The sequence below is a fragment of the Rhinatrema bivittatum genome, chromosome 2, assembly GCF_901001135.1.
Source record: "Rhinatrema bivittatum chromosome 2, aRhiBiv1.1, whole genome shotgun sequence".
In the NCBI taxonomy this organism is placed as follows: Eukaryota; Metazoa; Chordata; class Amphibia; order Gymnophiona; family Rhinatrematidae; genus Rhinatrema; species Rhinatrema bivittatum.
Genome location: NC_042616.1, coordinates 11,837,451 through 11,853,730, shown reverse-complemented (window position 1 = coordinate 11,853,730; position 16,280 = coordinate 11,837,451). Strand labels below are relative to the sequence as shown.

At 51.6% G+C, this 16,280-nt stretch overlaps 1 protein-coding gene across 3 annotated transcripts in view; it reads right to left on the bottom strand.

Annotated features, from left to right (window-relative positions):
• LOC115083546 (zinc finger protein 585A-like) overlaps positions 1–16,280 on the bottom strand; it is a 100,488-nt gene that overhangs the window by 16,784 nt on the left and 67,424 nt on the right. For all 3 annotated transcript variants that reach the window (XM_029587433.1, XM_029587434.1, XM_029587435.1), the window contains one exon: positions 9,964–10,305. In XM_029587433.1, coding sequence (XP_029443293.1) covers positions 9,964–10,305 — 342 coding nt within the window. The remainder of the gene's footprint in view (positions 1–9,963; positions 10,306–16,280) is intronic.

Sequence of the window (16,280 nt, the reverse complement as noted above, 5' to 3'; positions counted from 1 at the left end):
AGGGAACTGCACATCGCTGCTCTCATACCCAGCGCGGAGACCTCGAAGACTCTTTTCAGGAAGATCTCCAATTTGCGATCTTGCGTATCCCGCAAGGCCGTGCCCCCTGTCACCGGGATTGTCGTCCTCTTCGTGACCGCCGAGACTGCAGAGTCAACTCTCGGAACCTTGATGAGATCCAGGAAATCTTGAGGTAGCGGGTACAGCCGTTCCATGGCACGACTCACTTTCAGAGTCGCTTCGGGGGTATCCCATTCCCTCGTGAGGAGCTGCAGGAACGAGTCGTGAATGGGGAAAGCCCTCGCCCTCGGGCGCAGGGCCGCCAGGACCGGATCTCCTTTCTTTGAGGATGTGACCACCGCCGGCGCTACTGGAGCAGGCGGGTCAGGTGGCGGATCCAGGTCCAGCTCCTGAATGATGCGCGGGATGAGCTCGTCCAGCTCTTCCCTCTGGAAAAGGCGCAGCGTACGCGGATCGTCCCCCTCCGTCGTGGCGTCCCCTTGCCCCAGGTCGATGAAGTCCGGGTCAGGGTCCACTGGGTCCGGCGTCGATCCCCCTGTCGTTGGCGAAACCCGAGCACGTGCGGTTAGGCGAGGGGCCCCCGCTCCCGCCGCAACGGGGGGGGCCGGAGCCGCAGGCGAGGTTCGGCATATCTTGGCAGGGGGGGGGTCCACCGGCGTATCCAGACCCTGCAGGTATGCCGTGTGCATAAGTAGTACGAACTCCGGGGAAAACCCGGGTCGCGCCGCGGAGGCTCTGGAGGGGGGCACGTCCGCGCTCTCCTGCCCCTGCGGGCCCTGCTCCGGCAGCAAGGGCGGGGGCGAGTCTGGCTCCGACTCCCTGTCATTCGCTCTCTCCTGAGGTGCCTCGGGGCGCCGAGCGCTCAAGATGGCCCCCGTTCCCGCCAGGCCTGTGGGAGGGGTCCGCCCCCGGCGTCCGGGCAGAGGCGCGAGAAAGGAGAAATCTGCCACAGGCTGTGAGGTGCCTTCCCCCCCGGGAAGACACCGGGCACAGATGCCCTCCCTGGAGATGCGGGACCCCGGTTCGCCGCAGGCCGCGCAGCGCGTCGGCCGCGGCATCGCAGTGCCGAAAAAGTACCGCGAAAAACGAAAAACGATAAACGAAAAACGAAAGAAAAACGAAAGTGCTCAAAATGAATAAAATAATGAGCCTCGGGGTCCCGCGAGCCGAAACGCCGCCGCCGCGGGGGGGCCCGATGGCCTGCACTGCCCGCCGAAGTGAGGAATCCGAAGGCGCGGGGGGGCCCTCCTGGCCGCACTACCCGCCAAAAAGAAAAACCTGCCTGCCTGCCTTGCCGAGCCGCCCACGAGGCGCTCAAGATGGCCGCTGACAGTGTGGCAAGCGCGCAGAGGCCGGTGCTATCGGTCTCCGCGAGGTACCAGGGGTGTTTGGGGAGCTGAAAGGAAAAGAAACAGAGACTTACCCCAACAGTAGTGCATAGAACACAAGGGAGACGCAAACAGAGGGTAAGCCACGCCTCCCCAAAGTTGAACCCCTCAATAAATTAATTTGCTCAATCGGAGCTTTCCTTTTTTTTTTTTTTTTTTTTTTTTATAACAAACTTGCTTCAAACTTGATTCCACAGAAAAAAGGCAATAGCCCAAGAAAAGGCAGCCAAAGACAAAGTGAAAAGCTTATGCTGAATTGGGAGCACTCCAAATTCCCTACTCGCATCTGCTGGAGTCAGAAGATACTGAACTCCTGCAGAGGGGGTAGTTCTACTTATGGTGACGCCCCCTCAAAGTTTTGGCTGACTCCATCTGCTGGATTGGGGACATAACCCACGGTCTGGACTGATCCAGGTACGTACAGGGAACGGTAGATTTCCAATGGTTTTCATACCGGAAAAATGGGAGACCGAGGGGACGAGACTGCCGGCCAGGACACCGGCGGAGAACCCTCAGAGGACGCCTTTAATATAACCTCGGAGGAAGCGCCTACAAGATCAGAATTTCAAGACTGGTTCTGCAGCCTCCGCCAGGACCTAAAAAACTGCAAGAGCGAAACGCAAGAAATGCTGGGCGAGTTCCACGAAGAATTAGCTGCACTGGGGCAAGGGGTGGATGACAGACACTCGAATGGATGCACAAGCAGAAACCAGCAAACTGCTTCACGAGGCCTATTCTGAACCACAGGAAGAAAATCTGAGTGTGCGAGCCAAGTTGGCTGATCTGGAAAATAGGGCCAGAAGAGGAAACGTACGTTTCAAAGGATTTCATGAATCGAAGGAAAACGCTGACTGTACCGATACCATCCGCAGGTTCTGTGCATTCTTGCTGGAAGCTTCCCCAGAATGTGAGGGGGCCCAGCAGGCAACCATAAAACTAGATAGGGCCCGTAGAGCCTTGAGAGCACCAGGTAATGGGCAACCAAGAGACATTATAGGATGCTTCCATGACTATAGCATAAAAGAACAAATAGCGGGAGCTGCACGGAAGGAAATGAGATGGACTTGGGAAAACCAGGAGATATCTGTATACGCGGACCTGTCTCAAGTCACACTCCAAAATAGACAGGAACTGAAAGAGGGGACTGCATTTCTTTGAAAAGAGAACATAAAATAGAGATGCACCCCTTCGGCTTAACATATACCTGGAATGGCGAATCTGCTCGCCTCCTATATATAGCGGATGCCATAAGAACCTTCAAGGACCGAGGATTCACTGCGACAACTGTGCAAGCAGTGGGTAATAAAAAATACCTACCTAAGGATCAACAGCCCCGATGGCAACGGGCAAATACCAGAAATGGAGAAATTACTTACCTGATAATTTTGTTTTCCTTAATGTAGCAGATGGACTCAGGACCAATGAGATGTATAAAAGCTACTCCTGAACCGGGTGGGAGGCTGCCCGTGACCCACTTAGTAGTGCCCTTGCAAATGCCGTGTCCTCCCGAGCCTGAACATCCAGATGGTAGAATCTGGAGAAGGTATGGATGGAGGACCATGTCACCGCCCTGCAGATCTCGGCGGGTGACATCATTCTGGTTTCTGCCCAGGATGCTGTCTGGGATCTGGTAGAATGGGCCTTGACCTGAAGAGGTGGAGGCTTTCCTGCTTCTACGTAGGCCACTTTGATAACTTCCTTGATCCAGCGGGCTATGGTAGCCCACGAGGCCGCTTCCCCTTGTCTCTTCCCGCTGTGAAGTACGAAAAGGTGGTCCATTTTTCGTACGGGTTCTGACATTTCCAGGTATCTGGACAGGAGTCTGCCTATATTGAGGTGGCGTAGACTACCAGCTTCTTCCGAATTCTTCAAGTCATCCAGTGATGGTAGTGAAATGGTTTGGTTAAGATGGAAGTGTGATACCACTTTGGGAAGAAACGAAGGGACCGTGCGTAGCTGGATGGATCCCGGGGTGAGCCTGAGGAACGGCTCACAGCAGGACAGTGCTTGTAGTTCTGAGATACGGCGGGCTGAGCAAACTGCCAGCAGAAAGGCTGTCTTTAAAGTTAACAGACGGAGGGACAGACCTCAGAGGGGTCTGAAGGAGGTTCCTGCCAGGAAATCCAGGACCAGGTTGAAATTCCACAGAGATACCAGCCACTTTAGTGATGGGCTGATGTGTTTGACTACTTTCAGGAAACGTGCCACGTCCAGGTGAGAAGCTATGCTGTCGCCCCCGCTCTTGGGGCCATAGCATGCCAAAGCGGCAACCTGTACCTTGATGAAGTTGAGGGACAGTCCCTTCTGTAGCCCGTTCTGTAAGAATTCCAGGACTATGGGAACTTTAATTGACTTGATGTCATGGTCTTCGCACCAGGCTTCAAAAACTCTCCAAATCCTTATGTATGTTAGAGATGTGGAGAACTTGTGTGCTCGGAGGAGGGTGTCGATTACAGCCCCCGAGTATCCGCTCTTTCTCAGGCGAGCCCTCTCAATGGCAAGACCGTAGGAGAGAATTGAGCTGGGTCCTCGTGGAGGATCTGTCCTTGTTGGAGCAGGTCTCTGTGTGGAGGCAATGGTAGGGGGTTCCCTGCCAGCAGTCTTTGCATGTCTGCGTACCATGGTCTTCCTGGCCAGTCCGGAGCCACCAGAACAACTAGTCCCCTGTGTAGCTGTATCTTGTGAATGATTGTGCCCAATAGGGGCCACGGTGGGAAGGTGTATAATAGGGTCCCCTGTGGCCAGGTCTGTACCAGGGCATCAATCCCCTGGGACTAAGGTTCCTGCCTGCGGCTGAAGTACCTGGGTACTTGGGCATTGGACCGGTTTGCCAGAAGGTCCATGTCTGGTGTCCCCCACCGGTTCACTATCATTTGGAACGCTGCGGGTGAGAGCTTCCATTCTCCTGGGTCTAGCCTTTCCCTGCTGAGGTAGTCCGCCGTGATGTTGTCTTTCCCGGCGATGTGGACAGCCGGGATCTCCTGGAGGTGTACTTCCGCCCACGTCATTAGGGGGTCTATTTCCAGAGACACCTGTTGGCTTCTGGTTCCCCCCTGCCGGTTGATGTAGGTCACTGTTGTGGCGTTGTCTGACATCACTCTGACCGCTTTGTCTCGGAGTCTGTGAGCGAATCGTAGGCAGGCTAGTCTGACTGCCCGGACTTCTAGGCGGTTGATGTTCCATCCCGACTCTTCTGCATTCCACTGCCCTTGAGCAGTTAATTCCTCGCAGTGTGCTCCCCATCCTCGTAGGCTGGCGTCTGTGGTGAGCAGGGTCCAGGTTGGGGAGGATAGTCTTGTTCCCTGGCTCAGGTGGCTAGCCAGTAGCCACCACCGTAGCTGGGTCCGGACTCTGCCCGGGAATGATAGACGTACTGCATAGTTCTGAGACAGCGGATTCTATCGTGATAGAAGTGAACGCTGCAGGGGTCTCATGTGAGCTTGCGCCCATGGTACTACTTCCAGTGTGGATGCCATCAGGCCAAGGACTTGTAGGTAATCCCATGCTGTGGGGTGGGATTCGCTCAACAGGGCTTGTAAGCGGTTCCACAGTTTTGATCTCCTTGTGGGGGTCAGGCTGACCTTGTCTTCTTTGGTGTCGAATCGGACTCCTAGGTATTCTAGAGACTGTGAGGGCTGCAGACAACTTTTGTTTGTGTTGACCACCCATCCTAGGCTCTCCAGTAGACTTTTGACTCTGTTGGTTTCTTGGTGGCTTTCCTCTGGGGATTTCGCCCTGATCAGCCAGTCGTCTAGGTAAGGATGTACGAGGATTCCTTCCTTCCTCAGTGTTGCCGCCACCACCACTATGATCTTGGTGAAAGTCCGGGGTGCTGTGGCTAACCCGAAGGGTAGTGCCCGGAACTGGTAGTGACAGTCCAGGATTTTGAAGTGTAGATAACGCTGGTGTTCCTGATGAATTGGGATGTGTAGGTAGGCCTCCGAAAGATCCAGGGATGTGAGAAACTCTCCCAGTTGTATCGCCCTTATTACGAAGCGTAGGGTTTCCATGCGAAAGCAGGGAATCCTCAGGTGGCGGTTGTCAGACTTGAGGTCCAGGATGGGCCTGAACGTCCCCTATTTGTTGGGGACGCTAAAATAAATGGAATAATGCCCAGTATTTATTTCTTGTGCAGGCACTGGGGTTATGGCCTCGGGGGCCAGTAATCTGGTCAGTGTAGCTTCCACTGCCGCCATCTTGGCAAGGTCGTGGTAGGGGGACTCCACGAACTTGTCCGGAGGGGTTCGCAGAAAATGCAGGTAGTACCCCTCCCGAATGTCTTGACCGAAGTTATCTCGACCCATCTGTGGTAGAATAGGGCTAGTCTGCTCCCTATGGCTTCTTCCCTTGGATGGGTCGGCTGAATCTCATTATGGGGTGCGGCTGGGGCCTGTACCCAAGCTGGTTCCCCTCTTGTTGTGCTTGTTCCGAAAGGACTGGTTCCTGCCCGTAGGGCGGGGTGCTTGATAGCTGTTTCTGTATGGATTGAAGCACTGTGAACTTCTGCCCCTGGAGGATCAGGGGAAGGGTCGCTGGTTTCTCTTCATTCTGTCCTCCAGTAGGCGCGGCAATGGGGACTCGCCACATTTGTTGGCCAGTTTCTCTAGCTCGCTGCCGAACAGGAGGGATCCTTTGAAGGGCATCCTTGTGAGGCGAGTTTTGGAAGATGCATCGGCTGACCAGCTTCGGAACCAGAGTTGTCTCCTGGCAGCCACCGCAGATGACACTCCTCTGGCCACTGTGCGCACCAGATTCGAAGCAGCATCTGCAAGGAATGATACTGCTGGTTCCATGACTTCTCCACGGGTGTTGCTCCTGGTCTGAGATAAGCAGGTACATGTCACTATGGTGCAGCGGGCCGCTATTTGTAGGGACATAGCGGCTACGTCAAAGGACTGTTTGAGGATGGATTCCAAATGCCGGTCATGTGCATCTTTGAGCGCTGCTCCTCCCTCCACTGGGATAGTAGTGCGCTTCGAGACCGCGCAGACCATGGCATCAACTCTTGGGCATGCAAGAAGGTCTTTGGCCGCCGGGTCCAGGGGGTACATGGCTGCCATAGCTCGTCCCCCTTTGAATGTGGACTCTGGAGCGCTCCATTCCAGGTCAATTAGCTGCTGGACGGCTTGCAATAGCGGAAATGGCAGTAGGTCTGGCGGAGGCCCTCCAGTAGGGGATTCGGCTTGGGCCCCCCCCCAACCCCCGAAGCATCTGGGCCTGGGATAGTGAGCTCCTTCAGGCTGTGGGTGACCAGGTCAGGGAGCTCGTCCTTTGTGAAGAAGCATCTCATGGTTCGGTGAGGCTCTGTCCCCGGGGGGGGGGGGGGAAGTTCCCCCTTCTAGGGGCTCGGCTTCCTCTTCAGAGTAGTCCGTGTCCCCATAGATGGGGCTCCTGGGCGGTGGAAACCTTTGTCTAGGCCTCAAGGGGCCTGGGGCATAAAGGTCCTCTGGTGGAGGATGTAGCTGGTCAGCCAGGGGTTCCGTTTGCAAGTGAACAAAGGTGTGTAGCCCTTTGAAGAACTCCACCCATGAGATAGACGCTGGATCCAAGCTGAGGGGCGTTGGGGCCCTGGGGGCCCCCATCTGCGGGGGGTGTCCCGCTGAGATTTTCTACGTCCGGGGTTTTGGCACCGGCTGAGGAGCTATTACTCGGCCCTGGGTGGGACTGGCCCTGGGCTGGATCTCCCAGGGGCTCCTCGCACTGAGTGCATAGAGCGTTGGCCTCCTCGCTTTGTGCGGCTCTGATATGGCATGCTGGGCAGAGACCTTGAGCCTTTTTCTCCATTTCTGGTGGTGCCATGGTTGTCGGCACGTAAACCCTTATGCGCTCCGGCGCGTCTAAGATATGCGTGTGGGTTGTGCGCGCAGTTGTGCACCCAAGTCGTAGGTATGCGCTCAGCCCGGTAGGCGTGCGACATGCGTATATCTTATGCGCACAGCCCTTGTTTGTGTAACGTTATGCGCACATGTAGTTTGTGCGCCTAGCAACTCTTGTGCGCTCGGGTCGAGATGAACGGAGCGGCGAAAAGGGCCAAGATGGCGACGGCGACGACGCAGGCAATATGGCGACCACCTCGGAGGGTCTCCACGTGGGTAGACCCTTGAAACTACCTGGGGCCTGGCCCTGCTAGGGCGGATTAACCCGGCGGCACGGGTCCCAGCCGGTGACCTGTGCGACTCCTCGAACCTCGGAGTCAACGCTGAAGATTTCTACCTTACCTTGTCTTCGGCGCTTCCCAGTTTCGTTCCAGGCGGTCTCCGGCTGCGGGGGGAGAAGGCAAATACCTTCACCGCCGCGCTCGAGGGTGCACCCGCTGCCTCTCAGCCGCGCCCGGGATCGGGGGCTAGGTCCTCGCCACGAATCGGCCGCCGGACCGAGGCTTACCTCCGAGGGACCACGGAAATCACCTCGGGAAATCTCAACTGGGGGTGAGACCCGAGGGTATCACTGCAGGAGAGCGAGGCTCAACTTCAGAGGTAGGTTTTTCTTCAAATTTGGGTTTTCTTCGTTGAATTGGTTCTAAAGCTGTGAGAGCGTGCAGATAGTCCCCAACTTCTATGGAGACGGAAAATACTGAAGAGCTGCACTTCCTGCAGGGGTATATGTACTAGGGGCTGACGTCAGATTGAAGTCTGATCCGTCTTCAACTGCTATCAGGAGTACACTATACCCTTTGGTCCTGAGTCCATCTGCTACATGCTAGGAAAGTGCTGTTTTTTCAGCTCTCATTCCAGTTCCTGCTTCCAGGCGTAGACGTCTTGGGGTACCCGCTCCTCAGGGGCCCTCTCCTTGTTTTGGCTATCCGCTCCTCGGAGGGCCTTTCACTTGGGACATCTGCCTGCCCCATTCCCCGGGGCTTCCCTGGAACCTTAAGCCACACTTCCGTGAGTACCACGCTCCGCAGACTACTTCCTGTGTTACCGAGGATTCCTCTGGTGTACCCCGCTTCGCAGACCACTACCATCCTTACTGAGGTCCTCACCGGTGTTCCCTGCTCAGCGGATCACTATCATCTCTACTGAGGATCTTCACCTGAGTACCCCGCTCCGCGGGCCTTACCACCTCTATTAAAGGGCCTCATCAGCGCGCCCTGCTCTGCGGACCGCTATCAGCACTACTGAGGACCTTCTCCAGGGTACCCCGCTTTGCGGACCATTACCATCTTTTCTAAGGACCTCATCGGTGTACCCCACTCTGTGGACCACTACCATCTCTACTGAAAACATCATCAGTGTACCTCAAACTGCGGATCCATCATCTACACTACGGAGGTATCCACTCGGGATATTCTCCTATCCATGGACCCAGTGTATCTGGGTCTGTGAGACCTTCTCTCTGACAGAGAGAAGGTCTCACCCACAGCCTTTCTCTTTAATAAAGACTCTAGCCTGATACTGTGTCTGACTTCACTGTGACCTCGCCTCCCGATGGGGAGGCTCACGGGGCTCCTCCCTGTGGGCTGTACCATCTCTCACCTCGGCCCAGGGCCCACACACGAACTAATCCTAACTCAGAGGAGTACTTCTCTACTTACCCGGGCTCAGCGCTTACCGGCTGAGTACAGAGATGATCTCTGGCTGTGGGATGAGAGGGCTTAGGCCTTCACCATCGCGCTCTGCTTCCTGCACCCGCTGCCTTTCAGCAGCAAAGTCCACGCCAGGAACCGGCTACCGGACCAAGGCACATCTCTGAGGAATCTCGGAAATCACCTCAGGATTTCTCAACTGGGGGAGGGACCTTTAGGTATCACCACAGGAGAGCGGGGCTCGATCTTTCTTCAATTGGTATGGGGATAGCACCTCCACATCTGCTGGGAGACGGAGAGACACTGGATGGCTGAGGTCACTGCAGGGGTGTATCTAGGATGACATCAGCTTTGAAACCTGACTCCGTCTCCATTTGCTGGCAGGGGAGCACATAACCCATTGGTCCTGGGTCCATCCGGCTATACGCTAGGAGATTTATGTTTTTTATATTGACTTTGTTGTTCATTTTAGTTTATTATCCATAAATGTGTTTACTTTTTTATGTTGTACTATTTATATTGAATTTAATGTTTTGTTTTTAATCATTTATAATTTTAATTGATTTTATTTATATTTATACTGTGAACTGTTATGACTGTTATCAGAATAACGGTATATACAATAATATAAACAAAATAAATAAATAAAAGCGGGGGAGGGAGAGGTATAGACGTGACCTGACTGAGAACTGAACACTAAAAATGACCAAGGTTTAGAAAATTAGTTTTGGGGGTTCAACTTCTTCTTCCTTGAAATTTGTGGATCAGCAACAAGAGACAGAAGATCTATATACATTTAATTTTCATTAGAAAAGAAATGTTCTTAACTGGAGGAAGAGATTCCTTAGATATTTGCAGAGCCTCCCCTAAATAATGATTAATCGTCTCCCCTGGTGAAATATTACCTCTTGGGAAAGTTGATAATTCTAAAATATTTCTCTTTTGGCAACATTTTCCATATTCTTTATTTTGCTTCTAACAAACTTTATCCTGAATGGACACAGGAGAATTAATGAGTACATTTCCCACCTTGTTCTCCAGCGCCTGCAGCCGCTTAGCATGAGCAGAGATTTTCTTCTCCCGGGTCACTGAGGAGATTTCCTCTTCAGTCCTTCCCAACTTGCTGCTCATTGTTGCCTCCAGCTGCTCCACCACCAAAGTCCTGGGCTGCAGTGGATCCAGAGCCAGCCCTGCCCCCTCCTCTGATCCTGGGGGCTCTGCCAGGGGCTGCACCGAGGAGGGATCTGGCTCCACTGAAGTCCCAGAACCCATAAAGCCATCCATCGGCTCGACAGGAACATCCATAAGAGACGGGCAAGATTTAGACTTTCCCTTTCTATTCGATGTAGTCAGCATCAGAGACAGGTCGGGCTGAGGACACAAGAAAGAGAGAATTTGGAGAGTTAATTCCCTCCTGTACCGGGCACTTTGTGAGTTAACAGAAAACCCTCTCAGCACCTTTGTATCAAACCCATCACATTTAAACAGTGCTAACTCCCAAAACTCACATAGCAAAATTCCTATCTCTGAAATAACAAAACCGGAAAGGAGGTAACATGCCCTATAGCAGAAATATAATGAACTTTTTGTAATGGAGAAATTACTTACCTGATAATTTCATTTTCCTTAGTGTAGACAGATGAACTCGGGACCAATGGGTATTGTGCTCTCCTGATAGCAGATGGGAGACGGAGTCAGATTTCAAAGCTGACGTCAGCCTACATAAACCGTTGCAGCGTGCTTAGCTCTTCAGTATTCTTCTCGAAAAGCCAGTGTGGATATGTGTTGCTTGATCCTTGATTACACTTGAGTATACTGGATTAACTTTGAACAGGTTCGACTCATTATATATATTTATATATATATATATATATATGTATATATATATATATATATATTTAAACAAGCATTCCCGCAGAGCTAAGAGCAGGTAGAAAGTCAGTCACTTATCATCCGTTTACCCCAGCATATTTCACATAACTTGTTATCTTATTTACTGTTATTTTTCATGGATGTTTACTGTTAGTTACTTATTTATTTCTATTTATTTCTATTGTATTTATGTATTTTTTTGTTATCTATTTATTATCACTTCTTAATTGTTAACATTATTATTTATATTTCCCTGTTATTTGGATTAACCATGTTCATTGTAAGCCTCTAACTTGAAGCGATATTTACTGTTCATTGTAAACCGGGGTGATATGTATATTATACAGGAACCTCCGGTATATAAATCCGTTAAATAAATAAATAAATAAATAAATAAAAACGTTTTGGCATTGGAGTCCGCCGGTGCGCTGAAACAATAAACGCCGACACCTAGGTAACTGCGGGTGTCTTAACAGAAAGGTAGGCTGAGGCTTATCCGTACAGCCTCGAGATTGATATCCGAGGTTCTCTATTTCAGGAGCAGCCATGGGCGGGGTACTGAGTCCATCTGTCTACACTAAGGAAAACAAAATTATCAGGTAAGTAATTTCTCCATTTCCTAGCGTGTAGCCAGATGGACTCAGGACCAGTAGGATGTACAAAAGCTACTCCCCTACAGGGTGGGAGGCTGCCCGTGGCCCACTTAGTGCTTACCTTGCGAAGGCTGCATCCTCCCTGGCCTGGACATCCAGGCGGTAGAACCTGGAGAAGGTGTGTAGGGAAGACCATGTCGCCGCCCGACAGATCTCGGCTGGTGAAAGAAGCCTGGTTTCAGCCCAGAAGACTGCCTGGGCCCTTGTAGAATGCATCTTGACCTGTAGAGGTAATGGTCTTCCAGCCTCTATGTAGGCAGCGTTGATTACTTCTTTGATCCAGCGGGCTATGGTCGCCCGCGATGCCGCTTCCCCTTGTTTCTTCCCGCTGTGGAGAACGAACAGGTGATCAGTTTTGTGCAAGGATTCCGATCTCTTGAGGTATCGGACTAGGATTATTCCGTCATTCAGGTGGCGAAGGAGATGTGAGTCTTCCGAATCTCTGTGTTCATCTGGTGATGGTAAGGATATGGTCTGGTTCATATGGAACTGGGAAACCACTTTCGGAATGAAGGATGGTACCGTACATAAGAACATAAGAAATTGCCATGCTGGGTCAGACCAAGGGTCCATCAAGCCCAGCATTCTGTTTCCAACAGAGGCCAAATCAGGCCACAAGAACCTTGCCATTACCCAAACACTAAGAAGATCCCATGCTACTGATGCAGTTAATAGCCGTACACAGCTGTATGGTACCTGGGGTAAACCTGAGGAACAGTTCTCGACAGAATAATGCTTGAAGTTTGGAGATGCACCGAGCTGAGCATATTGCGATCAAGAATGCAGTCTTTAAGCTCAAGAGGCATAGAGACAGGCCGCTTGTTGGGCTGAAGGACTCCCCTGCTAGGAAGCATAGTACTAGGTTGAGGTTCCATAGAGGCACCGGCCACTTTAAAGGTGACCGAAGTTGTTTAACTCCTTTCAGGAAGCGAGACACATCAGAATGAGTTGATAGTCTGATGCCATCCGCTTCGGGCCTAAAATAGGCCAGTGCTGCGACTTGAACCCTGAGGCAGTTGAGAGTCAACCCCTTCTGCATGCCGTCCTGTAGGAATTCTAGGATCTTGGGAATCTTGGCTGTCCTCGGAAGGAGGGTGCGGTCTTCACACCAGGCTTCAAATACTCTCCAGATCCGTATGTAAGACAGAGATGTGTAGAACTTGCGTGCTCTGAGTAGGGTGTCAATCACGGCTTTTGAGTAGCTGCACTTCTTTAGGTTAGTCCTCTCAAGGGCCATATGGTAAGAGACAATCGAGACGGGTCTTCGTGGGAGATCGGTCCCTGCTGAAGAAGGTCCCTGTATGGCGGTAGACGCAGAGGATTCCCCGCCAATAGTCTTCGCATGTCCGCGTACCATGGTCTTCTTGGCCAATCCGGGGCGACTAGTAGGACCAGTTCCCTGTGGTGCTCTATCTTGTGAATGACTCTGCCCAGTAGCGGCCAGGGTGGGAAGGCATACAAGAGGTCTTCCTCTGGCGAGCTCTGGACGAGAGCGTTTATTCCTTGAGACTGTGGTTCTCGTCTGCGGCTGAAGAATCTGGGGACCTGGACATTGTGACAAGTTGCTAGGAGACCTCATCGATTCACTATCAGCTGGAAGGCTGTGTTCACCAGCGACCATTCCCCCGGGTCTAGGCTCTCTTTGCTGAGGTAATCCGCTGAGATGTTGTCTTTTCCAGCGATGTGGGAGGCCAAGATCCCTTGCAGGTTTGTTTCTGCCCACTTCATGAGAGGGTCTATTTCCAGAGACACCTGCTGGCTCCTGGTTCCTCCCTGGCAGTTGTTGTAGGCCACGGTTGTGGCATTGTCAGACGTGACTCTGACAGATTCGCCTCGGAGTCTGTGGCTGAATCGCAGGCAGGCTAGTCTGACCGCTCGAGCTTCCAGGCGGTTTATGTTCCATTCCGCCTCTTCTTTGTTCCATTGTCCTTGGGCTGTTAGTTTCTGACAGTGGGTTCCCCACCATCGCAGACTCGTGTCCGTGGTGAGCAAGATCCACTTCGGTGCAGATAGGTTTACACCTCTCCTTAGGTGTTCTTATTGTAGCCACCACTGAAGCTGATGCCGAATCACTGTCGGTAGCTGGAGGGGAATTGAGTAGTTCTAGGACACTGGATTCCATCGTGACAGTAGGGAGCGTTGTAGTGGTTGCATATGGGCCCTTGCCCACGGAACAACTTCCAGAGTTGAGGTTATGAGGCTGAGGAGTTGAAGGTAGTCCCATACCTTGGGGCGAATCAAGTTCATCAGGTTTCGCAATTGACCCATCAGTTTCCTTCTCCTTGGAGGGAGAAGGTAGACCTTGTCCAGCTTGGTATCGAACCGGACTCCCAGGTATTCCAGTGGCTGGGAGGGCTGTAGGCAGCTCTTGGCTGTGTTCACGACCCACCCGAGCTCTTGTAGTAAGTTCTTGACTCTGGTGGTCGCGTGGCGACTCTCCTCCGGAGACTTTGCTCTGATCAGCCAATCGTCCAAGTAAGGATATACCAGAACTCCTTCTTTCCTCAGTGCAGCCGCTACTACCACCATAGTTTTGGTGAAGGCTCTGGAAGCGGTGGCTAGTCCGAAGTGTAGCATTCGAAACTGGTAATGATTGCCCAGTATCGCGAAGCACAGGAAGCGCTGGTGGTCCTGATAGACCGGGATGTGAAGGTAGGCTTCGGATAGGTCCAGGGAGGTTAAGAATTCTCCTGGTTGCACTGCCATTATGACGGAGCGTAGGGTTTCCATGCGGAAGTGTGGTACCTTCAGGTAAAGGTTGACGGCCTTGACGTCCAGGATGGGTCGGAATGTTCCTTCTTTCTTGGGAACAATAAAAAAATGGAATAGTGACCAGTATTTTGTTGAGACGTAGGCACCGGAGTTATTGCCTTCAGGCTGAGTAGTCTTGCTAGCGTGGTTTCCACTGCCAGTCTCTTGGAGTGGGAGTGGCACGGTGATCTAATAAATTTGTCTGGGAGGATGCTTTGGAATTCCAGGGTGAACCCCTCTCGAATGATCGTCAGGATCCATTTGTCCGATGTTACTTCGACCCATCTTTGGTAGAAGAAGGTAAGTCTGCCCCTACATAGAAACGATGGCAGAAGAAGACCAATCGGCCCATTCAGTCTGCTCAGCAAGCTTCACACTTCTTTTTTCTCCTACTTATCTGTTTCTCTTGGCTCCTAGTAACCTTTGGTTCTATTTCCCTTTCATCCCCACCATTAATGCAGAGAGTAGTGATGGAGCTGCATCCAAGTGAAATATCAAGCTTGATTAGTTAGGGGTAGTAACTGCCACAATAAGCAAGCTACACCCATACTTATTTGTTTACCCAGACTATGTTATTCAGCCCTTATTGGTTGTTTTTCTTCTCCCCTGCTGTTGAAGCAGAGAGCTGTGCTGGATATGCGTGAAGAATCAGTTTTTCTACTCCCTTGCCGTTGAAGCAGAGAGCTATGCTGGATATGTACTGAAAGTGAAGTATGCATTGAAAGCCACATTATCTATCAACAAATATTGAATAAGCCTAATAATTGGTAATACCTACAGCCTATGAACTCTTCGTTAATTTTACATACTCTTACCCACCCCCGCTTTTTTTTAGTTTTTTTAAATTTGGAGTTGGCAGCCCTCCATCCTTCCGCTCCGTGAAGGTGGAACACCAACCACTGGTCACTGGCATCCCGCTCTGTGAATGCCTCTGTGGCTACTGCCGCTCCGTGCAGTGTTTTGCTGCCTCCTCTTTATACACTTCCTCTAGACCTGATGGATCCACAGTGTTTATCCCACGCCCCTTTGAAGTCCTTCACAGTTTTGGACTTCACCACTTCCTCCGGAAGGGCATTCCAGGCATCCACCACTCTCTCCGTGAAGAAATATTTCCTGACATTGGTTCTTAGTCTACCTCCCTGGAGCCTCAGCTTGTGACCTCTGGTTCTGCTGATTTTTTTGTGATAGAAAAGGTTTGTCGTTGTCTTTGGATCGTTAAAGTTTTTCAAGTATCTGAAGGTCTGAATCATATCACCCCTGCTCCTCCTTTCCTCCAGGGTGTACATATTTAGATTCTTCAATCTCTCTTCGTATGACATCCGATGAAGACCCTCCACCTTTCTGGTCCTCTTCTCTGTACCGCTTCCATCTTGTCTTTGTCTCTTTGTACATACGGTCTCCAGAACTGAACTCAGTACTCCAGGTGAGGCCTCACCAAGGACCTGTACAAGGGGATAATCACTTCCCTTTTCTTACTCGATATTCCTCTCTCTATGCAGCCCAGCATTCTTCTGGCTTTTGCTATCGCCTTGTCGCATTGTTTCGCAGACTTCATATCATTAGACACTATAACCCCTAGGTCCCTCTCCTGCTCCGTGCACATCAGCCTTTCCCCCCCCCCCCCCCCCATCGAATACAGTTCATTCGGATTTCCACTCCCCATATGCATGACTTTGCACTTCTTGGCATTGAATCTCAGCTGCCATATCTTCGACCACTCTTCCAGTTTCCTTAAATCCCGTCTCATTCTCTCCACTCCTTCCGGCGTGTCCACTCTGTTGCAGATTTTAGTGTCGTCCGCAAAAAGACAAATCTTACCTTCTATCCCGTCTGCAATGTCGCTCACAAAGATATTGAACAGGACCGGTCCCAACACCGATCCTTGCGGTACACCACTTAAAACCGCTCTCTCTTCAGAGAAAGTTCCATTTATCATCACACATTGTCTTCTGTCCGTCAACCAGTTTGCAATCCAGGTCACCAACTCGGTACTCATGCCTAAGCTTCTCGTTTTATTCACCAGTCTCCTGTGCAGAACCGTATCAAAAGCTTTGCTGAAATCTAAGAAGA